We start from the raw sequence: 25767 nt of genomic DNA on the forward strand, positions 1-25767 counted from the left end.
TTTGAGTTTATTGGATAGATTGTTTTGTTCGAATTGAGTTTTTCTTGAAGCAAAACCGACGAATTACAAGGAATGCTGTCTTCTAGTTTCCTTTTTTTCGAAGGCTAGCAGTTCTGGATAAAATTTGAAGAAACGTTGTTTCATTTTTTTCGTCTTAACGGGAGGAGATTGCAATTGCGTGGCACTGTACACGTGCGTTTTTGCAGCACCTTTTGGTATATTCAATTGTATATGTTCTTCTTGCCTTTACGTTGATAGATGTTTTTATATCCAAAATAATCACGTCAAAATGTAATGTGCGAACTTGGTCTGAAGCAATTCCATCATATAGAATCACAATCAAGCCAATATTTTCTACTTTTAATTTCAAACAAGATCTTTCATAAATGCTTCTTGAGTATTTTCTTACTGCTTTGATTGTGTTGCATGAACACTGATGTCTTTGGAAGAAACAGGAGAAGAACTATCAACTCGGAGTTCCAAGGCAGCTGAAGTCATTCAACGAGCATGGCGAAGACACATCGTAAGTTAAATTAGATATGATGTAAGCAAGAACTTAATAGCCTTGTTGTTCCGACTTTCGATACGAAAGTAACGGAATATTTGTGCTCAGGGTGGTTTTTTTTTTCTTCAGACAAATTTGGACTTTTTAACTAGCCTTTTTTGACGGATTTTTTTTATATCAGTCGAAAGGTATTGTTGTCCTGAGCTCAAATTTGAAAAGATATTTCACCTGTGACCATTTTTCGTAAAGTTACGGGGGCTTAAAGATTGCCATTTTGGCCAATTTGGGACAATTAACGCGCGATATATTTCGCACTATTAATGCGTAAGCGGAGATTTAATCCGTCTTAGAAATCGTTCCAAATTGGTTAAAAGAAGCTTATTTGCCATAATTGGTTTGTTACAAGGAGCGAAATTTATCATTTTGTATTTTATATGGCATGTGGGGGGATGATTTTCAAAAAAAAATCACATTTTAGAAAAAAAAAATTTTCTTTTGTTTTATTTCATTGAATTTTTAATAGTTATTACTGCTCCATAAACCTTAAAAGGCAGTCGGAACATTCAGGGCTTCGCCCTGATACGAGCAGTCTTGTTTTGAAATAAACTTAATTAGCTCTTGTATATACTTCACTCAAAAACTTGTTTTCGATCAAAAACAAGGTAAAATTAAGCATACAAGTGCCATAAATTAACGTCCGATGGGGTCGAACTATATATTATACTTATTAAGAGTCATGAACGTAGTGAATACTCTTGTATAGGCTTCAGTGACTTTTTCGTTTTTTTTTTATTCAGGAAAAGTCGTAAAATTTGTTCATGCTAAAATTTGATTTTTCTTAGTTTGACTTTTGATTTATTTTTAAACTAATTTCTTTTTTTTGTTAAAAAGACGGCAAGTTCCACTATCGATCAGAAAAATTGTTAAGGTCACAAAAACGTGATTGACTTCTAGAAAGTAGATTTAAATTTCAAATTAGTGGAATAGAAAAATACTTATTTATCCATTTTTCTCAAATTGCGCTAGCTTTACTGAAAAGTGTCACATAATTTTTTCTTGAAACTCAAAGAATCTTGTCCATATATTTTTCTCTAAGGCTCAAAAATTGAAAATTTCTGTAGAAAACAAGCCAGTTTTTTTCCTGCTTCCTTCCGTTCATGACTCTTTTCCAGCTGTCTGTTGCTATGTTTTACCTTCACTTGTTATTCCACCAGCAAACAAAATCTGTCAAACTTTTCCTTAAACGATAAGAAAAAAATAAGAAATAAAAACAAGTAAAACAGCCAAAAAATTATTTTTATATAAATCAGTATTAGCATTTTTTCAGTATTTCCTGTTTTTTCTCTAAAATTTGATTCACGAAAGCCAATTTACAACAAATCTATGTTTCATAATATTATAAATGATTATAAAAATTTATTATTTGTCATTGCATAGTTCCTCTTGTCGGATAATTTTCCTCCTTTTTTTCTCTAAAATTTGATTTACGAAAGTCAATTTAATACAACTTGATGTTTCATAGTGTTATAAATTATTATAAAATTTGATCATTTGTCATTGCATAATTCCTCTTGTCGGATAAATTCAAAGTAACATCGCATCTCCTCAATAAATGAGCTAAACTGAGCTGCACGTGAAACTGGCGATGGGCACAAAGTTTTTAAATTGTCAGAAAAAACTTTCAGCTATAAAAAATTTAAAAAAAATTGATTTGGCCTGCATTATTTGACTGCATCCTTGAGTTCACTGCTTAGTGTTAAATTTGAATTATTATTGCACTCTTTTTTTGCTAATATAAAGATCTCAGGTTATATAAGGACTATGAAACCAATGGGCTACGAAGTTTAAATTTACTTTGCGAAGGTCTGATTTAACTTCAAAAAGAAAGGTTTCGCTTGTACGTTTCCAACTATCTTTTATTTCATATTTTAACGCCCGTTATGATTTGTTTGAGATATATACTTGAGAAAACAGTAATGAATTTAGAAAAAGAAGAAAGGATAGTTTTGAATTTGAAAAGTAACGGTTAATTTAAGTTTGACATGAGAGTGTGATGGCCCTGATTTTTTAGGAAAATCACAAGAAATCACATAAACCACAAACGCAGAAAAAAGGTCATATTTTTAGGCTCTTATCCGAAACTCAAATTGCAAATTTTGTTCCGACTTTTGAAACGGAATATTTGTGCTCGGGGTGGTTTTTTCTTCAGACAAACTTCGACTTTTTAACTAGCCGTTTTTGAATTTTTTTTCGATCAATAAAAAGAAATTGTTGGCCTGAGCCTAAATTCAAAAAGATATTTCACCTGTGGTGTTTTTTGTAAATTTTTATGGGGGATTAGAGATTGCCAATTTGGCCAATATAGGACAATAAACACGCGATATATTTCGCGATGTTAACGCGTAAGCGGAGATTAAATCTGTCCCCTAAGTCTGTCCCCTTAAGGGATTAACTTTGCCCTGATATACGAGCAGTCATGTTTGCCATAATTGATTTGTTACTGGGAGCGAAATCGATCAATTACATTTATTTTTTTTCTGCTCCATAGACCTTACTTAAGCGTTGCTTAAAGTTTAAGGATATAATTATCCTTTGGCCATCCCCCAGTCCTCAAAATAACTACCAAAAAAACTTCAAGCCATTTTAAGCAATTTTAATTATCTTAAAAGGTTATAAACATTCAGAGAAGTTCAATAGTTTTTTGTTTAAGGACATCCAAGTGTACAAATACTACCGGGATCTCATCACTTTCAAGTGCCAAGGAGATCCTGCACAGATGTTACGCTGCATTAACCCCATCGAGGTCTGTGGAATTTTAGGGCACTTTGAATCAATTTCTTATCGAAAAACTAAAATATAGTTAAAGAAAACTTGGCTCTTAAAACAACTTAAATAGAATTTTGTATATCGAACTAAATCGCTAAGCTCATTTTATTTCACGATGGCGTCCTTGTTCCAAAATAATCAAACACCTACTTAGTTGAGGCGCTCGACTTATGGTTCGACTTTCGGGACTTAAGTTCGTAGTCGGGAAGCAATTTTAGGCCGAGTACAAAGTCTAAACATACCCGATTTTGGTCAAGAAATGCGGAACATTAATCAAAACAAGTCGAAACAGGTGAGCAAGTCAAAACAGGTCAAGCATAGTCGGAACAAGACCGATTTTGGTCGAGCACAAGCGACACTTACCCAATTTTGGCCTAGAAAGTTCGAGCACAGTTGAAACATAGGTCAAACACAGTCAAAAAATTGGTCAGTCACAGTTGAAACAAAGCCGAGCACAACCGAAACAGGTCGAGCACAGAAGAAACAAACCCGATTTTGGTCGAGTATGTCACAACATACCCGAAATTGGTCGAGAAAGTCAAACCACATGTCGAGAAATTTCGAAACTTATATCGAGCCATGTCAAAAATAAGTACAGCACAATCGGAAACGTAGGTCGAGCACAGTCGACACATAGGTCGAGCACTGTCGAAACAAAGAACGAGAACAGTCGAAAGACGCTCGATTTCTAACAAAAAATAGAAACTTAGGTCGAGAAAATTCGAAACATAAGAACATAGATCAAGCATTGTCGAAAGATAGGTCGAGAAAAAACGAAACGTAGGTCGAATACAGTCGAAACATACCCGATTTTGATCAAGAAAGTAGAAACAGAAGTAGAATACATTCGAAACATATCCCATTTTGATTGAGGTTCTAGAAACATAGGTCAAGCTCAGTGGAAACATAGGTTGAGCACAGTCAAAATATAGATCAACAACAGTTGAGATGTAAATCAATCACAGCCAAAACATACATCGAGCACAATCGAAACATACCCAATTTCGATCGAGAAACAAGAAGCATACTTAGGTCGAACCCAGGCGTGTTGTTACTTACCCGAATTTGACCGGGAAACTTGAGCCACAGGTCGAGAACAGTCAAATTACACCTAATTTTTGTCGAAAAAGTGAAATTATGTCAAACACAGTCGAAGCATACGTCAAGCTCAGTCGAAACATATCTGATTTTAATCAAGAAAGTCAAACGATAGGTCAAACAAAGTCGAAACATATCTGATTTTAATCAAGAAACTCGAACAATAGGTCAAGCAAAGTTGAAACATAGGTCGAACGCAGTCAAAACATAGGTCAAGATCAGTCGAAATATAGATTGATCACAGTCAAAACATACATCGAGCACAATCGAAACATAACCAATCGAAGCAAAGTCAAAATCTACCCAATTTTGACCGAGAAAAAAGTAATTAGGTCAAACCCAGATAGGTAGAGCTCAGCCAAGATAGGTAGAGGTCAGTCAAAGCATAGGTCGAGCTCAGTCGAAACATAGGTCGAGCCCAGTCGAAACATACATAATTGTGGTCGAGAAAGTCGAAAATAGGTCGAGCACAGTCGAAACAGCTCGAGCACAATCGAAACACAAATTGGAGCTCAGTCAAAAATATTTCTTTTAGATATTTTCTATATAACCTCCTTACAATGGGTTATGAAATTCTTTTCATAACAATTTCTGGCAAAAAATGGCTAACACAATTACTCAGATATTACAATTTGCTGATTTCGAACCAAGAGTTTTGCTGTAAATTAGATTGATTTTGAACAGGCACAGCTGCTGGATGCTGCCTCTGGCGCTTTCGTGCGATTCCGACTGGCGGGGGAAAAGTTCCCTCCCAACATCTACTACAAAGTGTTCACGAAGAGTCCGGTGATAGACATGTGTGCGAACAGTCCCAAGAACTACGTCAAGCAATCCAGCCTCAAGGTAGCGGCCAGGGAACACAACAACAAAGTCCAGGGCGACGAGGAGTTGAAGGCCAAAGATCCAAAAGGTGTGCTATTTTCATAGAAAACTACGGGCTATGATCAGGTCTCAGTTCAGAAGAATAACCAAAATAAATAACATAACGTTCTTAAAACGGTATGAAACAGCGTTTCTCCGTACTTAAGAGCTGAACTTCCCATGCTCTATTCTCTTGTGGTTTAATGCTAGTCTATATGTGAAACATTGATTTAAGAGTCATGAAATGTATGTCTTTATAGGAACGCATGATTGGTACAAGAGATTTGAGAACAATGGTTGGCGACTCATTACAGATCGGGTGAGAGTTTGAACTTATGGATGTCACAATTTGTGGTACAATTTGTTCTCACGTTTGAGCTAAACAACTCTGCGAATGAAAATTTACTTCGTATACGAATAAAAACAGGCATAAATCAAATATTCAGCTGAATGTGCCAATTTAGATCCTCAAAAACTGAAGTTTTGAAACTAACATGTAGCGACAAAGATTGCGGCTGCTGTGCAAGTAGCACAGCATGTTCCGTTCATATTCTTGAAAAAACTCCCCAAAAAATTTTCCCAAAATGGCGCTAAATAACTTCAAAAAATAATCTAACTGGAATAAAACTAAATTTCCAGGGGTTTGAATGAGATTTTCATAGCTTATCTTTCTATACTCATAAGCCCTGCTTGCTCGAATTTGGACTGAAACTCAAAAAATTTGAACCACTTTTCTCGACAATGGAACTTTTAAAAGGTTCGAATCACGGCTGGGAGGGCTTCAATAAGATATATTACTCGACCAAATCCGATGAGCATTTCTGGTAGCTGAGTTTGCGTGAATAAAAAGAATGAAAAAAAAAATGAAAACACCCGAATACTAAGTTCCTACCCATTTTTACAGCTTTTTTTGATCGACTGCTTTGAGACACACTTTTTTTCTAGCACATTCACAATGGGGACTCTGACCGCACAACTTACGAGACGTCTCGCAAACTGTACAAACAACACCACGATGGTCTGCTGAAGATAGAGGACGTGAAGAGGAGGAGGAAAGAGAAGAAGATCAGATGGCTGAAGAAACTCTACGACCACAAAATGCTCAAGTGCAAAGACGAAAACGACCAGGTTATCACAGATTGCTCTTTTTCTGTCAACGTCGGGTTGTCTGGTGTCAAATAAGTTCTTCTGCCATTTTTTTCTGTGCCACTTTGTTTTCTGAGCTATCGAAAAGTTCCCGCAAAACTGATTCGGAGCTGAAACTTTCATTTCGAAACATAGTACAGTGTTGATTTAAATTATCCGGACAAAACGAACAAAACATGAAATTTCAAAAGCGTTTTTCTCAAATTGGGTTAAGATTAGACAAAAACTGAAGAGAACAAAAGTTGCTTAGAATTTCACCTGAATTAATATGGTACCATTTTTTCTCCGAAATTCTCAACAAAAATTTTACCCCAAATATAGGTGATTTTGGCTTTTTTCATTTAATCAAGAATTACGCGGGAACTACTTTGTTAATTGATAAGAAAATTATATCACAAGAAGCCTCTTACGCAGCTCAACAAGGTTTAAGGAGAGTTAAATCTCCAAAAACCAGTATAAGAGATAAAAATTTTCACATGATAGTCAGTAAATGTGATTTTACTATATAAAACCCAGGATCTCTGTTTAAAAATATATTTTAAACAATTTGAGCAAATTTATGAAGATTTAACCCTTCTTAAACTTTGTTGAGCTGCGTAAGAGGCTTCCTGTGATATAATTTTCTTATCAATTAACAAAGTAGTTCCCGCGTAATTCTTGATTAATTGAAAAAAGTCAAAATCACCCATTTTTGGGGTAAAATTTTTGTTGAGAATTTCGGAGAAAAAATGGTACCATATTAATTCTGGTGAATTTCTAAGCAACTTTTGTTCTCTTCAGTTTTTGTCTAATCTTAACCCAATTTGAGAAAAACGCGATTGAAAATTCAAGTTTTTTTCGATTTGTCCGGATAATTTAAATCAGCACTGTATGGTGTCTATAGAATTATTTTGAGGTTGGCCAGCCAAAAAAACTTCCACAAATTATGAGAAATGGTTTGCAAAACCTAAAAAGTTAGCAAAGTTGTTTGTAAAGCCTTTACCCATCAAAAGATCCTATATTCAATATAGCCTCACTCTCTTCATTCTGGTTGTAAAATGAGTTTGATCTTGTTTTCAGTACAAAAGTGATCAAGTGATGAGTTTGGCCGAACAGATGATAGACTGTGTGGAGGGCAGTGGTGACGCGAAGGGGGACTCCTCCTCCAACCCCTATTTTCCCTCCCCCTACTCCAAAATAGACGAGTACGATGAGTGGGAAGTAGATGAATTGCTGGGTTGGACCAATGCACTCAACTTCGACGAGTTAGTTCTAAACGTTTTTTTCCCTTATATCAATTTTATGAAGCTCTTCTTGGTTATGATGCATTTTTTGGTTCTTTTCTTTGTTCTCTGCCTGAATTTGATAGCTAAATCTGATGTACAATACACACAGTTTCAAAGCGCATCAAAAAAGTAAGACCTACTTGAAATTTAACAATAGCCAAAGTTACAATGCCTTAAACTATTAAAACCTTGAGAGGGTGGAGCGTGAGGGTCTTCTAATAATAGTGACTAAAATCAACTTTCATCATTAAAGATGCCCGAAAGAGCTCCAACTACCAAATGAAAAGTAATCTTAAAGAATTATCACAAGATGCATATTTGTGATATTTTTTTTGCGACATAGCACCAAATAAAACTGATCTGTTGATTTTATTTTGCTATTCTGGTTTTATGTATCATTTTTTGTTTTTTCCTTTTTATTAATTTTAGCCTGCTTCAAAGTATCCTGCTTCAAAGTTTTTGGACCAACTCCTAAGTCGGATTAAATCTCCGCTTACTTGTTAAAAGCGCGCAATATAACTTGGCAAAATTTTTTCTCCATAACTTTACAAAAAATTGATCACAGCTAAATTATCGTTTTAGTTTTGAGCTCAAAACAACCCAGTTTTCGAATGATATAGAAAAATTTTGTCCACGCTGGCTAAGCAATAAAACAAAATTTGTCTGGAGAAAAAAAACGACCCCGAGAACAAATATCTTTTACACGAAATTTTGATTCAAGTTGAGTATGCGGCTACTGGGCCGTTTGGCCTTTAGGCCGTCGAAGACAGTATAACTTTTTTCATGCACAAGGAATATGTTAGACAATAGAGTAATACAATGGAGTAAGAAATATACAATTGAAAATAAACTTTTATTATATTTTAGTTATCTGGATGATTGGAGAACGATAGCTAGCACCACTTCAGCCATCGAAAACCGTGAGAGAGGTTTGAGCTGACATTTTGTTCGTTTTTTAAAGCAGCAATCTCAACGGGTTTTTTATCGTCTTTATTGAATTTCCTTTTTCAGATACCCCCGTTGGAAACAGGAGGAAAGTGATCGAAAGCGAGATAGCAGAGTTCACAGTACAGAGAGAAACGAAGTTGCAGAACAACACCCATCCAGAACATGCCTCCCACCAATTCCTCTCATCCGCTCAAACCTTCTCTTACACTGCTAAAAATAACACTAATCAATCTTTTAACTTGTAGTCTATTTAAACTACGGTTTAATTTAAACTGTTGCATTCTATACTTTGCCACAAAGAAAAAACAATTTTGTTCATCAATTAGAAGTTCAGTCACTAGTTGAAAAGAAAAGTTCGGCGAAGTTAATGAATCGGTTATCTGAACGGATTGTCGCTCTGGTAGCGACTCGGTCCCGCAGGATTTCCATGTCGGTTTGGGTTGTGATACCGAACGAGCTCATTGTACCCTGTCGAGTCATTCTCATCGCCAGTAAGCACCGCGTTACGCAGATTTTTCATCTCGGCGAAGGGAAGATGAGCTTCGCCAACAGGTAATCCTGCTTGCTTTCGGGTTCTCTCTGACTCGAAATAGGTTTCGTGTTCTTCTGTGTGTTTGTCACAGGCTGCACAGACGGACAAGGAAGCCCAAGAGCTGCACTTACATCCTAAAATAGAATAACTGAACCATGAAGAGAAATGAGGCACGAGAATAATACTCGGAAGCCAACCCCGGGCCGAGGTTCGCGACTTATGCTGCGACTGAACTGGGCCGCGGAAAAGGACTTTCTGCTTCCGAAATTCCATAGTCCAGCGCGAAGTTCGAGCCGCACAAAGTTTCAAATTGCTAAAAATGGGCGCAGTCGAACTGAAAGTTTCAAATAGCGCAGTCGAACTGAAATTTTCTGGCCGTGCAAAGCCGCATTATGTCTTTTCTGAGTCGCGCTAAGTCGTGCAAAAGTTTTAACATTTCTTTTCTGAGTCGTGCAAAGTTGCAGCATACTACTTTTGGCATCCAGATTTTTAGTTCACTCGTCTCTAAAAACAGATTGATGTATTGTGTAATACTCGCCTGGCTTTTTACACTGATGAATTCCATTTGGATGATGATCTTCATGGGGATGTTTGCACGATTTACAGTTCAAGCGGAATGTTTTTGGGTTGAATCCGGGACGTTTGCGGTGCCAAAACTCGCCGACGTCTTCTGGTCTCGCTGGCATGAACTTGAAGGCTTTACATTGGCACCCGTGAAATTGACAGGGAACAGAGGTGTTAGGAATGTCTGCTTTGTACTGCTTGTGTTGGTTCAATAGATGTCCACAGAAACACATGTTCTAAAACAGAATTAAATGGCCTTTAACTGAATGTGATTAAAAAGTGAGCGCATAAAGGCTCACTGAAAAGACAAAAGACTAAGGCCTCTGCTTAAACATAGCAAGGATAGCCGGTTACTGTGCAAGTAGCACCGAATGTACCATAGTCATAAGCAAATACAATTTTTTTTTTCAAATTAGTGCCGTTTTTCTGTGCGCTGTGATAACAAGGTCTGAGTAATAAAAATAGAGCTTAGGCTTATTCGACAGTCATAGTAATATTGGTCAATTGAAAAATATTTTGTTTGTAGAAAAATGACAAGAAAAACGACAAAAAAATTGTACAGAAATAATTTCAAACAATTTTTTGCAGACATTTTTTGAGTTTTTGAAAATACTAAAATGGCGTCAAAAAGCTCCAAAAACTAATTTTACACGAGTAAAACTTTTTTTAACACGGCTGAAATATAGCATAAATAAGCTATTGTAAGCCTAGATCCTCACCTTATTGGCTCAAAATTGAATCAAAAATCAAAAATTTCAAACCGTTTTTCTCGAATTAGGAAGTTTTTTTTTTGCCGTTCGAATCACGACTGAGTGGGATTTAATATGATATATCACTCAACCCAATCCGATGATTATCCTAATAGAAAGGAATGCAGTATTCTATAAAAAATTATCGGACGCTCTTTGTTCGATCTTTTTTCCATGATGCACCTGTTATATTTTAAAAGTAAAATTCCATATTTTAACGGAGTTAACTAGTAAATTAGCAACCTGATCGTTGACCCTAATGCAGTCCCATGTGAACTCTGGACACCTCCAGCTGATGTAGATGCCAGTCTCCAGGGCCCTCATCGCCGCATCTTTCTCCGGCTAAAAAAGGATAGGATCTGGCTACTCTTGGAGAAAGGGAAGGAGCCATTGTATATCAACTGTAAAAAACCAATAAAAATTAGGTTATAATGAAAAGATCCACGATATCAGCAGATTCAATTCGGCAGCAAACAGCATTCCTCCGAAACCAAAAATAGCAAAAGAAGTAAGTGGAGCATTTTGCTAAGATCAATGAAATTAAAGTAATTAAAAATTGAAATAAATTTGCTTGAAATACTCTTCAAAACCGGAAGGTGCTAGAAAGTTGAGTTGAACGGAAAATCAGCATACGGGAAAATCGGACTATAAATATTCAGTGACGTGTGCAGAAACTTTTCTAGGGGGGTCAGTTTTTTGATGAAAAATTTGTTGATCTTTTTTTCGATTAGGTTATCCGAGCTCTCCAAAAAACCACAAAGACCCCATTTTATTAAAAAATTTTCTGCGCTGCAATAAAATGTTTGAACAAAGTCTTGAAATGACGTTAAAAGAGACGTCAAAGACTCAAATTTAGGCGCCAAAAGAGCTTTTAGAAAATTTTTGATGTTGGCCAGCCAAAAATGGATCTCGTGAAATAGTACAAAAAAGAGACCTTTTGAAAAAGCTTTGCAATCAGAATTGAGGGGAAGGGGATTGTTCTTGCCTTTTCTTCCTCGACACGCTACTGTTTATAAAGAAAAAACTGGAAAATTGAGGCAACAAACTTTTGAAGTTTGTGTCAAAATTGATGTGCAAAAAGCGAGAAAAAACACCAAAAACCTCTGAATAAAAAAAAATATATGCTGAAATCAGTGTTCAGTTTAACTTATATGAGCTACGTTCGGGCTATTTTTGTGCTATTGTGTGCTGCGAGGTTGCTTTGCATTATTTTTTACTTAGTAAGTTTAATCTCACTTTCAAATTTTTTTGTTGCGACTTTTTTTGAAAAAATAATGACGAAAAATTTGTGCTTGGAAAGTTTTTTTCTCTCCAGACAAACGTCCGAACTTTTAAATATCAATTTTTGGCAAAAATTTTTTAAAAAAATAATTTTCATTCAAAAGGTATTGTTGTTCTGAGCTCAAATTTAAAAAAAATTATATTTTTACCTGTGATACTTTTTTGTTAAGTTAGTGGTATTTTCAAGGTTGCCAATTTGGTCAATTTGGGACAATAATTATTGCGCAATATTTTCACTCTATTAACGTGTGAGCGGAGATTTAAGCCGTTCAAGAAGTTGATGCAGTTGGGTTGAGGCATGCTCTTTGATTTATTTTAATTATTCTCATAAGCAAAACATATGAATTTATTTTGCTCTTAACAATAAATAAAATGAATCAAAGAGCATGCCTCAATCCGACTACATCAATTTCTTGAACGGAATAAATCTCCGTTCACTCGTTAATAATATGAAATATATAACTCAATAATTATTGTCCCAAATTGACCATGTTCGCAACCTTGAAAACTCCCACAAATTTAACGAAAAAATATCACATTTATTCATATTTTTTCAAAATCCAAAAATAAAGATTACTAAAAAAAGAGATTCTTCTCTGTTCATTTGAAATTTGACCTTTCTAATATATACCTTTCTAATTGTCATTGAACCCTTTGCTCTGTTTTATGCTCAGAAGAAGCATCAGAATATTTTATTTGCGAGTGATCGACGAAACAAATAGAAAAATTCAGCCATTTAACCTTTTGCACATCCAATTTCTTTTTGTTTATGGGATCTTTTGTTAAATGCGGAGAAACTTTGTATTCGGTGTGTTATAGTTTTTTCTTCTTGTTTTCTACGCAAAGTCATGTACCACCAGAAAAGTCATCAAAAAAATGGGTGGAGTTATCAATCATATTAAGACCCCTCCAGTCATGATTCGAAATTTTTTAAAATTCGAAAAAAATATATCACTCAGTGTCGAGACTTTTTGTATTTTTGGGACTCAACACATCAACAATTCAAAAAAATTTTGCAGAAAAAAATAGAAAAAATGTTCGAAAGTTTTTAATTTCTTCCTTACATTTTTTTTTCGTTTTTCTAATTTTTTCTACATGTTTGTTTTGCAGTTGGCCTATTTGACTATCATTGTCGAGTAAACTTATTAAGCCTTATAAGCCAAATTTAATGGTTGGAAATCATGAAAAAACAATAAAAGTATACAGAAAATTTGACGTTTGTGACCAGGGGCGGAATCTAGGATTTTTCTCGAGGGGGGGGGGGGGAGTTTTTGTCGGCTTTTTTTTTCTAGATCGACCAAATTGGTTTTCTGAGCTCTCCCAAAGCACTAAAAAGACCCTGTTTTTGCCAAAATTTTTTGCGCCGCAGGCAAAATTTGAAAAAACATGCCAAAAAGAGCGTTTTCAGGGCAATTTTTGAAGAATTTGACTAAAAAAATTGCGTTTTTACAGCGCGCGCTCCCCCCCCCCCCCCCTGAAAACTAGTTTATATTGGCGCCAAAGGCGCCTTTAGAAAATTTTTAACGTCAGTCAGCCAAAAGTGGATATCTCAAAATAGTACAGAGGGGGACGCTTTGGGTCGTCATGGGGTCGAATCCCTGAGGGGGGGGGGGGGGGGGGGGGGGGGTGTCCGCCCCCTCTCCCTAAATCCGCCCTCGTTTGTGACCTGCTTTTTGGATCTATCTAACGTTTTCAGGTACAGGTTTTGACACAATAACTAGAATTCTTAATACAGTACTGATTTAAATTAACCGGACAAAACGCGTTAAACTTGAAATTTAAAATCCGTTTTTCTCAAATTGGCTCGAGTTTAAGTGAAAACTTATGAAGACAAAACTTGCTTAAAATTTTGCAGAATTAACATGGTGTAAATTATTTTGCGAAATTCGGGCCCGAAATTTTTCCCCAAAAATGGGTCATTTTGGCTTTTCTTAGTCGATCAAAAATTACGCCGAAAATACCCAGTTGATCACAGACATAATTATATCAAAGTGAGCCCCTTACGTAGCCCAACAAACTTTAAGAAGGGTATAATCTCCAAAATATTGTGTAAGTTAATTTATTTTTGTTTGATAGACAAAAAGGTCGTTTTTACTATATAAATACCAACTTCTTATTTAAAAACAATTTTTAAACAATTTGCAATTTTTTTTGGAGAAAATACCCTTCATAAAGTTTGTTGGGCTACGTAAGGGGCTCTCTTTGATATAATTATGTCTGTGATCGACTGGGTATTTTCGGCGTAGTTTTTGATCGACTAAGAAAAACCAAAATGACCCATTTTTGGGGAAAAATTTCGGGCCCGAATTGCGCAAAATAAATTACACCGTATTAATTCTGCTAAAATTCTAAGCAAGTTTTGTCTCTATAAGTTTTCACCTAAACTCAACCCAATTTGAGAAAAATGCGTTTTAAATTTCAAGTTTAACGCGTTTTGTCCGGTTAATTTAAATCAGCACTGTAACTTAAATGCTCTAAACTGAAAATATTTCTAAAAAACAAAGAGAAACAAACAGAAAAAAAACTGCTCAAATCGATCGAGGCAAAGCATTGAATTCTTCGGAACCTACATTTTATCGAAGAAAATGTTTGAGGTTAAAAAACTAGCGTTATTTGAAATAAACAAAATTAGCCAACGTAATTTCAAATCCGATCCCTAATATTATTTAAGCAAACGATTGCAGGTAGTAAATCATTTTGACTTTTATTTTTGGATATTAAGAAATTTCAATGAATGAAGCGAAATTTGCCTGGAGAACACGATCTAATTTCAGGGCACAGATATAGCTTGCTTTGGAAAGATAAAGGCTGCATTTTTTTATTACATGGCTAAACTGTGCACTGGATAGGCGCGCAATTTCGTGTCTGTATGTTCCTGGACACTTTAAACAAGTGAAAATTTTTGGTTCAAAGAAAATGAAAGAAAAAAAGAAGAAAAAAAGGAGCGTCCTTGACACAGAATCTGCTTACAATTCATAAATGCACAGTTTGGTCTCGTAATGAAGTATGAAGTGTCTTCGGTGATGTCACTTTTAAGAAACTTTTTGCCAAAAGAAAAAACAAAAAAAAGGCTCGATGGATTTGCGGGAGGAAAAAATCTGCCTCATATGGTCTGAGGGGCAAAACAACTGAAAAACAGTTATTTGGAACCCTATTTGGAATGATTAAAACTGAGTTTTTTTAATGTCAAGCTTACAATTTCAAGCAATGGCTACTCATTTTTCAGTATACTCATTTTTCTCAAGAATAATTATTCTTACTCATTATTCAGTCGCTTTACAATGTTTGCTATCGGAGAATAAAGCGAGCTCTTTGTTTTTGGTTTTGTTGCCGCTCGTGAAGCAGTTGGCCTGATTGCATTGGAACTGATTTGGCGTGAGGATTTATCATCATATTATAAGAGGGTTTATCATCACCATTAAAAGGCCAAACTGTGTGATTTGTGAATTGTAAGCGGACTCCCCAATAACCTGAAAAAAATGTATCGTTAAACGCGCAGCAAAAAGCTATTCTTTTGCTGTTCTGTAATTAACTTGTTTCTTTAATTTTTTTATTTAATATTTGATCTTACTGCTTTTTGCACGTTCCGCGACACACCAACAAAACTTACATCTTAAGCCTTTTTTGCGATTTCCGCCATAGTTTGATAACAGAACCTTTGACCTACATAACTCATAATTTCAAGAGTTCCCATTTTTCACAATTTTCATGAAATTGATAACTAGAACCTGAATACTTTGTTTAAACGGCACAAAATGGAAATTGCGTAATTCTGAGGACAAAAAACCAAAAATTCTCTTAAGGAACAAAATGGAAAAAGTAGTGGTCATGCAACTTAATGTAAAGGGCTCATGAAAAAAATGCTAGATACACAAATCTTGTTGCACGACTAGCATTTTCATTGAAAAGCATCATTTCTACAAAATTACAAAGTTATCATATTTGTTATGACAAATTTCAAATATAGTAACTTCATATAGTGATGGCACTCAAGCTAATTCGAACTTGACATTAAAATACGAGAAAAATTATTGAAACTTTTCGTCATTGTGGAATTCTAGCCATTGCTAGGCGTATTGTTTTGTATGCTTAGCTTTTTTAAGAACCAGAAAGTTTTCTTAAATAGAAAAAGATTTTAAATTTGAAGGGCGAAGTTTTGATCCGTAGTTACACTAACAAGTTCATTTTTTGTTAGGTTTCATTTAATGGTATCCAAAGTAGTTTTGCAGGCAAAATACATCATAAAATTTGATCAAAAATTGTTTCGCTTGAAAATGTTTGTCGTACAATTTTCAAACATTTTATAAAAAATTCCTTCCATGACATCAAAAAAATACAATTCTGTGCTCAAAATAACATTTTTTGAATGAAATTTTTGTCCTGCAAAAAAAGTTTCTTAAACGTAGTCCAGACACAGTTCTTTCCCAATCAAGAAACAAAAGTCACTATCTGTACGAAGCCACAATTTGTTTTTGGTTCTACTTCTTTGCTCCATCTTGCATAAGCATCAGTTTTATGGCGTAGGGAGGAGTTTTTCAAAGCTAAATCCGATGATCAAAAAAGTTTATTACGGCCTGATTAGCCCGTGTGTCAAAAAACTGGGTTTTAAAAACATTCTTCAACCGTTTACAGAAATAGAAACTTTTCTGTTAAAGTTCTGAATAAAAAATTACATGACAGTTGTCCAAACGCACATTTGATAACCTTGTTTCTGAATTTTTTTAGAACAAAATATTGGTGATTGGGTTTAAGGACCAAACAAACACTCAGCTATAAAATTTAACAAAATTAACATTACCCGCACTCAGTAAAAAGAGAAAAAAAGTCAAAAGTCGATTCTATTACAATTATAATCGTACTTTTATCAAAATTTTAAATAACTTCAAGCGCCAAGCTTAGATGTTTGAGCAATTTTGAACCCATCATAATGATAACATTTTTCATGACATTATAATTAACTATAATTAATTATAACTGTTTAATTCTCTTAAACATCTCATATTAATTCTAAAATCTCGCGTTTAGGTGAAAATCATAATATCTTGTAGTCTCTTATAGTCTCTTATAATCTCTTATTATCTAATAAAACAGATTAGAATCCTTTTTTCATGTCACGAATCTTTAAAAGGGAGATGTCTTGTCACTCTTTGTTTCATCTGAACAGAAATGCTACCACGAAACAAAAATTTCGTAGAGATCATTTCGTATTAGTTGAAAGAATCCCGAGGTAGGTGAAATATAACTCTTCTTTATAAATGATCAAACTAAAGCAGTGTGCTGATTTTTTAGTGGTCAAAAAATTTAAAATTTGCATCATGAAACAACTAATAGAAAGAGGATATGGAAAAAAAAACGTTATAAAATTGAAAAGATTTGAAAACTGTCAAAACAATTTTCCCATTTTTCACATAAATCAACTTCTACGAAAAGCATACAATATAAGCAATTAACGTGGAATATTAAAGGCAAAACGAGCAAACAAAAAGTTTATAAACAATTATAACAGATTATTATGTATTTTTTCTGCAAAACAAAAAAATCAGAGTTTTGGATAAAAGTAATTAATTCAAATCGATAATAAAGTGTTATATTTAATTATATTTGATTGCAAAAAGAGAAATTATAATCAATTATTAAATAATTAAAATCAGTGTTCTCTCAATTTTTTCAAGACTGGTAATAAAATCATTTTATAGTCAATTACTAATGCTTGAAAGTGGATGCGGGCAATCTTTCCCATGATTGCCCCCAGTAAATTAAAGCCACCTGTAAAAAAAATCAGATAAGAAATAAAAATTATCATAATCAAGTAAAAACCTGAAAATTGCGTTATTGAAGTACTAACTGGGAACTTTATGAAACGCTTTGCTTAATAATAACAAACCCATGTGAATGAATTTTCGAATGGAAGCCCCGATGGTTGAAGCACTTCGGTTGTTCTAAAGTCAAACTAAGATTGACAAACTGGGAGAAGGGCTAATTTTTACAGTTCTTCGCCTCTTTTACCATCCTTGATTTTTTTTAGAAAAAAAACGTATTTAATTTTGTCATAATGCAATGAAATTTTTGAGCAAAAAACTAGCAATTGTGAACAGACTTGTTCTTCATACCTTTAATTGTATAATAAAACGTAAAACAACTAAACAAATTTGAAAAGTTCAAATGTGTGTAAAGAGTAGGGGGGATTAGTTATGTGGTTGAAAAGAGAAAACACGAAACACATTTAGCCATAGCTACAAGTACAACAACAATAACAATTAAAAGTTTTTGGATTAGGTGAAAAACAGTTTCTTTCGTTGTTTTGCTACATTACGAGGCCAAACTGTGCTTTGGATAGGTGCAAATTTTTGTGTCTGTATGTTCCTGGACTTCAGAGGAAACGCGGGTTGACGTCCATAGAAGAAAAACGATAGTCATAAAGTTTCATATATGAAGTCTATGGAAAAAACGCTTATCACACAAAATTCATACAAAATTTAAAAACTGTTTTAAAAATTTAAATGAACAGTTTTGTCTCTTTTGAAGCTTTCTGTTTATTTGTTCTACTTGCCTCTTTTGAAGTTTTCTGGTCATTAAAAGTTTGATTAAAAATTTTTGATAAATCAAATGCTTGCCATACAATTTTCAGGTACGAAAATTATAAGACAATCATTTTGTCATAATTTTTTTCTTCAAAAATCACCAAAAAACATGTCTGGGTAACTTTAAATAGATTTGATTGATTATATCTAAGATAGAAGGCATTTTGACAATCAAAAACATAACTTAAGTTTTGGTCAGAAAAAATGCTTATCATACAGTTTTCATATATGAAAATTGTATGATATATATTTTTTCATAAACAAAAACACAAATTTGAGGTAAAATTTTTTTAATCCCTCTTTTGGCTACAAACTTGCTTTTGTGCTCAAATATGATTGTTACGAAAAAAAAATTTTGTTTGCAAAATTTGACTTTTTGTGTTTATAACATAGTCCAGGATGAGTTTTTCACCCAAAAAGTCTAAAAATCACAAAAAGTTTTTTTTATTGTGAACACGATTACGATTTTTTGTTTCATTTGCTAAGATAAAATTCTATTTGCAAAAAACAGGCCTTTTTTCTCAACAACCAAAGTTTTTCAAACTAACAATTATCTAGCCATATACAAAAAGTTACATTTTTGATAAAAAATTCCATGTGAAAATGTTTAAATTAACTTGCAGGGTTAAAATCACCAAATGCAGATTATCTATGGAAAAAACGCTTTGTTTGCTATTTTCATACACTTACTTTTTTCTATGAAATTGTATGAAAGAGTATGCTAAGCATTTTTTTTTCATATATGAAATTTGTATGATAAGCATTTTTTGCCAACTCGGGAAGGTAAAATTTTCTCAGAACGATCAAAAGTATGAAACAACAAAACAAGAACAAAGGGAGTGTCCTTGCTGCGGAATCAGCTTACAATTCACAAAATACACAGTTTGGCCTCATAATGTACCTGGTTGGGTGTTATAATAAGAAAAACCCAAAAAATTACTAGTTTTACAACTACATAGAATTGAGAAAAGGCTAGTCATTAAGTTTCATACCTTCCACTCATTTTTATAACAGTTTTAACGTGATATTATGGCTAAATGGGATGTAACGATGTAGAGTTTTAAGATTATATCTGTTGATAACTGTGAATCTGTTCACCGTACCAAGTTTCATTGCATCATAAAAGTATGAGGAAAGTATGAAATTGAAAAATAGGAGGGGTGGAAAAAAGCTGTATTTTTGTCTAAAACAGATTTTTGATTTTTAAAATTTCTTAATTAAACTTTTCCACTCACAGCAAACAACTCCTGCACCCTCTCTCCGAACTGATCCTCGTGCATGGCCTTGGCCACAGCAATCAACTCCGGCTTGTCCGCTGGCTTGATGATCCTCTTCGTATACCCTGGCAAAACACGAACTAAATCTTCAATTATGCTTTTTTTTAAAGCGAAGTTGTATAAAAAAGCAAGAAAGGTCAAACGCCTTGAATCGACGCATTAATTTAGAGACTTAGAAAAGGGTCAAAAGTGTGTTATCATTTCTTTGTTCTTCGGTCTTTCTGAAGAAGAAGAAGAAAGAACACTTGAATTACTATACAATAAAAAGCCGAGGCATCAGTGTAGCAAAGTGTAAATAATAAAATTGGTTATAAATTCATTGGTTACATCAAACAAAAACAAAACATCAGAAAACAAGCAATAAACAAAACAAAAAAAAAACAAAATCGGTTACAGTTCGGAAATTGGTTGATTAAAGTATATGAAGTTTCGGATACTATAGAAAATTAAAGATTTAAGAATTAGGAACAAGCTGGTAATAAAACTTTACAAACAATTTTACAGATAGTCCAATTATACAACGTATATGCAGAGTATATACAGTTTCTCTTTCAAGCAATGTGTGAAAAATTAAACTGAATTAAAAAATATAGAACTAGCAAAAACGGTAATCACGCCACGTATTTGTATTAGTACATATAGGATTGTTTCTCAATTCACTCACGTAAAATTCTTTCAATTTTTTCTTGAATTCTGTTTTCGATTTTTCTAAATTGCGCAAAATTATGGGCAGTGAATTCCATTTTTTAGAAGTCAAATGAAAAAATGATTTTTGTAGAGAAGCAGTCGAACAATGTTTGTCAAAAATAATTTGTTTCGTTCTTTCGTTGAGCCTATAATTGGCAGTCGGTAGTCTCAGTGTATTTTCAAAAGCCTTCTTTTTGTTTGTAAGATATTGGTATAAGTATGTTATACACTTTAACTCAATTCTTTTCTCGATTCCAATGAACGATTTGCTAATGCGAAGAAGGGAAGAAGATTTAAAATTCGATCTGAAATATATTCTTTTTAGCGCCCAGTTCAACTGTTTCTCCAGAGATAGCATCAAAGTAGCATTAATTTGTTGTAAAAAAATTGCTGAATAATCTAAATGTGATAAAACAAGACAATGAAGCAAGGCAACTAATGATAATGTCGGCAGTTGTTGTCCAATTGTATCAATAGTTTTAATCCCTTGGGCCATTTTTTGGAGAATTGTTTTGATTTGAGCATGAAAAGATAAACTTGAATCAAGAATTATGCCTAAATATTTGCATTCTGATTTTTTGGCTACATAATGCCCACTAATTACTAGTTTATCAGTATCCACATTTTTGCTATCATTTTTTTGACAAAATGTTATAAATTCCGATTTAGATGCATTCAGATTCAATTGGTTCTCTGCAAAAAATTCCGTTAGATTATTGAGTGATTTTTGCAATCGATTCAAAGCATCCTCAGAAATTATAGAAGAGGAAAAAACCATACAGTCGTCAGCATGGTTTTTTCTTTTGGACTAAACGTTGGATCTTTTCCAGTCCACCCTAAATTTGCAATAAAACGTGTCATCGTAAACAAGTGAACCAAAACATTTCTTTCATGCAAATTGCAGTATGAACTATTTTAAACAAATATTTTTTTTAAATTTACGACGGTGTTGAAAACTGGATAAGCTGAGTTTTCTACCTTTCTTCTAATGCTGGCGTTAAAAAATTCTGAAACGCTCAAAGCAGCAGATCAACATCAGTTTCATGTTTATCATTATCGCCTTATAATGCAGGCGGACATCTAGTCTTTTCTCGAGTTATTGGTTTTCAAAAAAAGATTCGACTTTTTTTATTTTGACCAAAGTGATTTTCCACGCATTCCAAAAACACTGAAAGATTGCTGCAGGCGGATTTAATTTGACGACGCTTACCTTTAGGCGCATACTCAATCTCTCCATTGGGCAGTCGTCTTTTCTCGATTGGAAATGCATTCGGGTCGATCTTTGGAACCATCTGTTTCCCACCTCCTGGAGTTTTCGAACCAGTCGCTTTTGCGCCCGATGAGCCCACGGCTCTATTAGGCCGATTTTTAGACCCACCAGGTCTTGAATTGTTTGAGGACCCTTGTGGATTCCCAGTTCCTTTCGAGGGTCGAGACGTCATCTGACTCTTGATGCCTTTTAGATGGTAAATATCTCTGCACTTCTAGCCAAAATTGCGATTTTTTATAAATGTTTAGTTGTTTTGAAGGCGCCAAAAATGACGCATGGCCTGTATGCATGTTTTCAAACATGGTTTTTGCATTTTGTTCGTAGTCCAGTGTGCACCAGTTGAGTGAAATTTAGTTTGCCGTAACAGTCAGTACATTATGTTTATCCGTTGTCTCATTCAGTAAAGTGTAAAAATATCGTTTAAAATTGCACGTGCTTGAATTATACAATACGTACTTTTTCAGATAGGTTTCAAATATTCCCTCAACATTTTTTTCGAAGAAATGATTTGAGTAATGGCTAATTTTGCTTTATGACAAGCAAACCGTCCTGTGCCTTCTCGCATTTTACCAGTTTTTTTTTTGTTTTTATGCGTCACAATATCCAATTAAAATATACTTGCTGATTCCAAGTTGACAATTGCGCCTGTTTTTGGACAGATTTAGATTAAACAATTTTTATCTAGAAATGATATAAACAAATATTCTGATATTACAGAGAACCTATATTGTGTGACTCTCGACTCTTTTTATATGTAAAAAGACTGGGCGTGGACTAACTTACCTGCAAAAATTTTAAAACTTTGTATGCGAAAAAAAATTGTTGGTCACAAAACTGGTTTGGCGACTAAAATGAGGACTAAAAAAGTTTCTCTTCAGTGTTTCAATTTTTAATACAATTTTTGTAAACTGAATTAGTATGATAAACTTTTTTTGTTCAAAAAAATGATAAATAAAACATGAACAAAGTGTTCTTATTCAAATAAAAAACGATGTACGCTCAGTCAAACTTAGCTGAAAACTCATTTAGAAATATTTCTGCAACGAGTTACTGTACTCATAGAGTAATTTCAGATAAGGTACATCGTCTGTTTGTCGCGCCTTCTTATTTTCGGCCGGATAGGTTCGTGCAACTTCTTAGTCTAATACCAATCTTAAACTTAGTCTTATATCTCCTAGTCTCAATAGATCTAGTGCATACTGGTTTTCGCGAGTTAGTTCTTGGAGTTTATCCAGAAGGAGAACAACTGTAGACTAAGATTTATTTAAATTGTTCTGGTGCGGAAACTACAAGTTGTTTCAGCACTTACAAGTAAGTGTCAATGTTAGAGATGGATTATGATTGGTTAGTTAGTAATATTTTATAGTGATAATTTATCAATAATATAATTGGATATAAATAATAGTCTAGAACTGGTTCCACCCATCCGGGGCTTAGAGAGCTTTTAGTTTTTAATTGTTTAATGTAGTGAGGGACGGGTGATGTAGTTTTCTTTGGAAGTTTTGAGCAGTGACTTCTTGAAGAGGGGAGAGATGTAGTTGTTCGTGTAGATGGAAGTCAATTATTTGACTGTTTTACGCAAATGAAATCCAGGAAGCGAGGGACTGGTTATAAAAAAGAAATTGGCTGAACAGATAAACATAATAAAATGTGTGCAAAGTTGAAAATAAGAAAGCTTCAAATAGCATTAAATTGTCATCGGCTTTTATTATTTCTTCATATGAGACAAATCGAAACAATGCGACATCTATAATTAGAAAACAAGAACAAATTGTATTACGACGAAGTTTTTTAAAATTTTTGTTGAAAGTCTAAAAACTGGTAACAGATAAAATCACAGACAAATTGAGTTTAAACACTGGTAAATCATTGGTCTTCAACTTCATTGAAACTCAGCAAAAATCGAGAAAGGAAAAATATAAGAAACAAGTTTCTCTTTCTGTGCTTGCAAAAAAAACTTCTACAAGCTTTTCTTGACTTCACTTTTAATGTATTCATAGTAAAAGGCGTTTTTTTTCGTCAGAGTTAAAGCTTGTTCTCAATAAACATGATGGGATGAACGATCCTAAAAATTAGAGATGTATAAATTGTTAACCAGCTTCGTTAAATATTTTTAATGAATCAATTGCATCAAGACTGGTCAAATCAGGGCAAAACCCTGAAAACTTCGACTGCCTTTTAAGGTCTATGGAGCAAAAACTAACATAAAAAATAAATGATATAAAATTAAATGAAAAAAAAAATAAAATTTGAGATTTTTTTTTGAAAATCATTACCCCACACGCATATAAAGTACAGAGTGATAGATTTTGCTCCTAGTAACAAATCAACTACGGCAAATAAGCTTCCTTCTACCAATTTGGAACAATTTGTAAGACAGATTAAAGCTCCTCTTACGCGTTAAAAGCGCCAAGTATATCGCAATCCTTAATCCCCTTTTGAAAAAAAATGATCACTGTGAAATATCTTTTCAAACTTAAGCTCAGGGCAACAATACTTTTTGAATGATATAAAAAATTCCGTCAAAACTAGCTAGTTAAAATTTCGAAATTTGTCTGAAGAAAAAACCCACCTCGAGCACAAACATTCCGTTACTTTCGTTACGAAATTCAGAACAATAAAATTATAAATATTTCATCAATTATCGTAGTATTTTGAGACCCAATTTTTGTAATGTTTAAAAAGTGATCTTCAATTGCATGAACTAATAGTTTTTTTTCGGGATAGAACAGAAAGAACTACAAGACTGCTTGTATCAAGGCCAGGCCCTGAATGTTCCGATTGCCTTTTAGGGTTTATGGAGCAGTAATAACAATACAAAATTCAATGTCATAAAACAAAATGATTTTTTTTTCTTGAATTTGAAATTTCTTATAAAAATCATCCCCCCACACGCCATATAAAGTACAAAAGGATAGATTTCGCTCCTTGTAACAAATCAATCAAGGTAAATAAGTTTCTTTCAACCACCAATTTGGAACGATTTCTAAGACGGATTAAAACTCCGCTTACGCGTTAATAGCGCGAAATATATCGCGCGTTAATTGTCCCATATTGGCCAAAACGGCAATCTTTAAACCCCCATATTTTGATCACGAAAAATGATCACTGGTAAGTTTTTTTTTTCAAATTTGAGCTCAGGACAACAATACCTTTTGAATCATATTTAAAAATTCCGTCAAAAATGGCTAGTTAAAAAGTCGAAATTTGTCTGAAAAAAAAGCCCACCCCGAGCACAATATTCCGTTACTTTCGTATCGAAAGTCGGAACAAAAATGACGTTTATTTGTTTAGTTGAAAAAATTTTCGGTTTAGTCTAGTGAACCACTCCATATAACGCAAAAAATTGTTGAAAAATTAGATTGAGATAGTAACGTTAAATTTGCTGAGAATTTTTGCTGATGAACATGTTGAGAAAACGAATTTTTTTGCTTGCTTAATATCATTTTTTTTGCAATTACAAAATCATTTGTGATTTTTAACAGCTTGTACCTAGTCGCATTTTGCTGTCTAATGAATCAATGAAGACTCCCTGCGAGCTGTGACCTAAAACTGATGTGCTCTTCTATGTCGTATGTTTCTATATATGTTGTAAGCAAGACAACTGCGTTTCATCTTCTAATGTAGATGAAACGTAGTTGTTTTGCCTAAAACTTTTTTCTTTAGGATTCATAAATTAAACCTATATAACAATTTTATAATAAATAAGATTCTTAATATTATTGCCAACATTCTCATCAAAGAAAATCGTTTTTTGCCATAAATTTTTTGATTCTCATAGCGAACTGTTCTCATGATTTTTAAAATAGTTATAGTTTATCAAAAAAAACATTCTTTCCTGGATCGCTTGGTCTAGTCTGTCATTCGTCTAGCCAAGAATCGTTCTTAGCCAACAGGCTGAATAGTTGCTGAAGAACAGTTGTTGCCAAGAATCGTTCGACAGTTTGAAAGCATTCTTGTAGGTTTTCGAAGATTGAAAAAATCATAAGCAATAATCTTATAGATTTCTGTAAGATTTGGGAGACGTTTCACAACAAATTTTTGAAGAGTTTTTACTGGTATCTAAGGTTAAATGAATTTTCATTTTTTTGGATCTTCGCGTCTAAAGCCAATAGTTCCGCCCAATGATTAAAACGCAATAGTTTTTATATCCTATGGGAAGTATGATCAGCTCTTT

The 25767-nt window shown here is 33.8% G+C and overlaps 2 protein-coding genes across 2 annotated transcripts; one reads left to right on the top strand and one right to left on the bottom strand.

The window, feature by feature from the left end:
• Nucleotides 1-236: 236 nt before the first annotated feature.
• LOC134841928 (protein MFI-like) lies at nt 237-8934 on the top strand. The gene is made up of 8 exons (XM_063858014.1): nt 237-523; nt 3216-3308; nt 5114-5339; nt 5551-5609; nt 6236-6418; nt 7496-7680; nt 8569-8630; nt 8713-8934. The coding sequence occupies exons 1-8, from the start codon at nt 437-439 to the stop codon at nt 8892-8894; spliced, it is 1077 nt and encodes a 358-aa protein (XP_063714084.1). The 5' UTR covers nt 237-436; the 3' UTR covers nt 8895-8934.
• LOC134841929 (protein FAM221B-like) lies at nt 8899-21978 on the bottom strand. The gene is made up of 5 exons (XM_063858015.1): nt 21531-21978; nt 19592-19698; nt 10738-10836; nt 9720-9981; nt 8899-9315 (listed from the first exon to the last, which is right to left on the bottom strand). Exons 1-5 carry the CDS (start codon nt 21760-21762, stop codon nt 9026-9028), a joined length of 990 nt encoding a protein of 329 aa, XP_063714085.1. The 5' UTR covers nt 21763-21978; the 3' UTR covers nt 8899-9025.
• Nucleotides 21979-25767: the final 3789 nt, after the last annotated feature.

This window comes from Symsagittifera roscoffensis, chromosome 3, assembly GCF_963678635.1.
Source record: "Symsagittifera roscoffensis chromosome 3, txSymRosc1.1, whole genome shotgun sequence".
Lineage (NCBI taxonomy): Eukaryota > Metazoa > Xenacoelomorpha > Acoela > Convolutidae > Symsagittifera > Symsagittifera roscoffensis.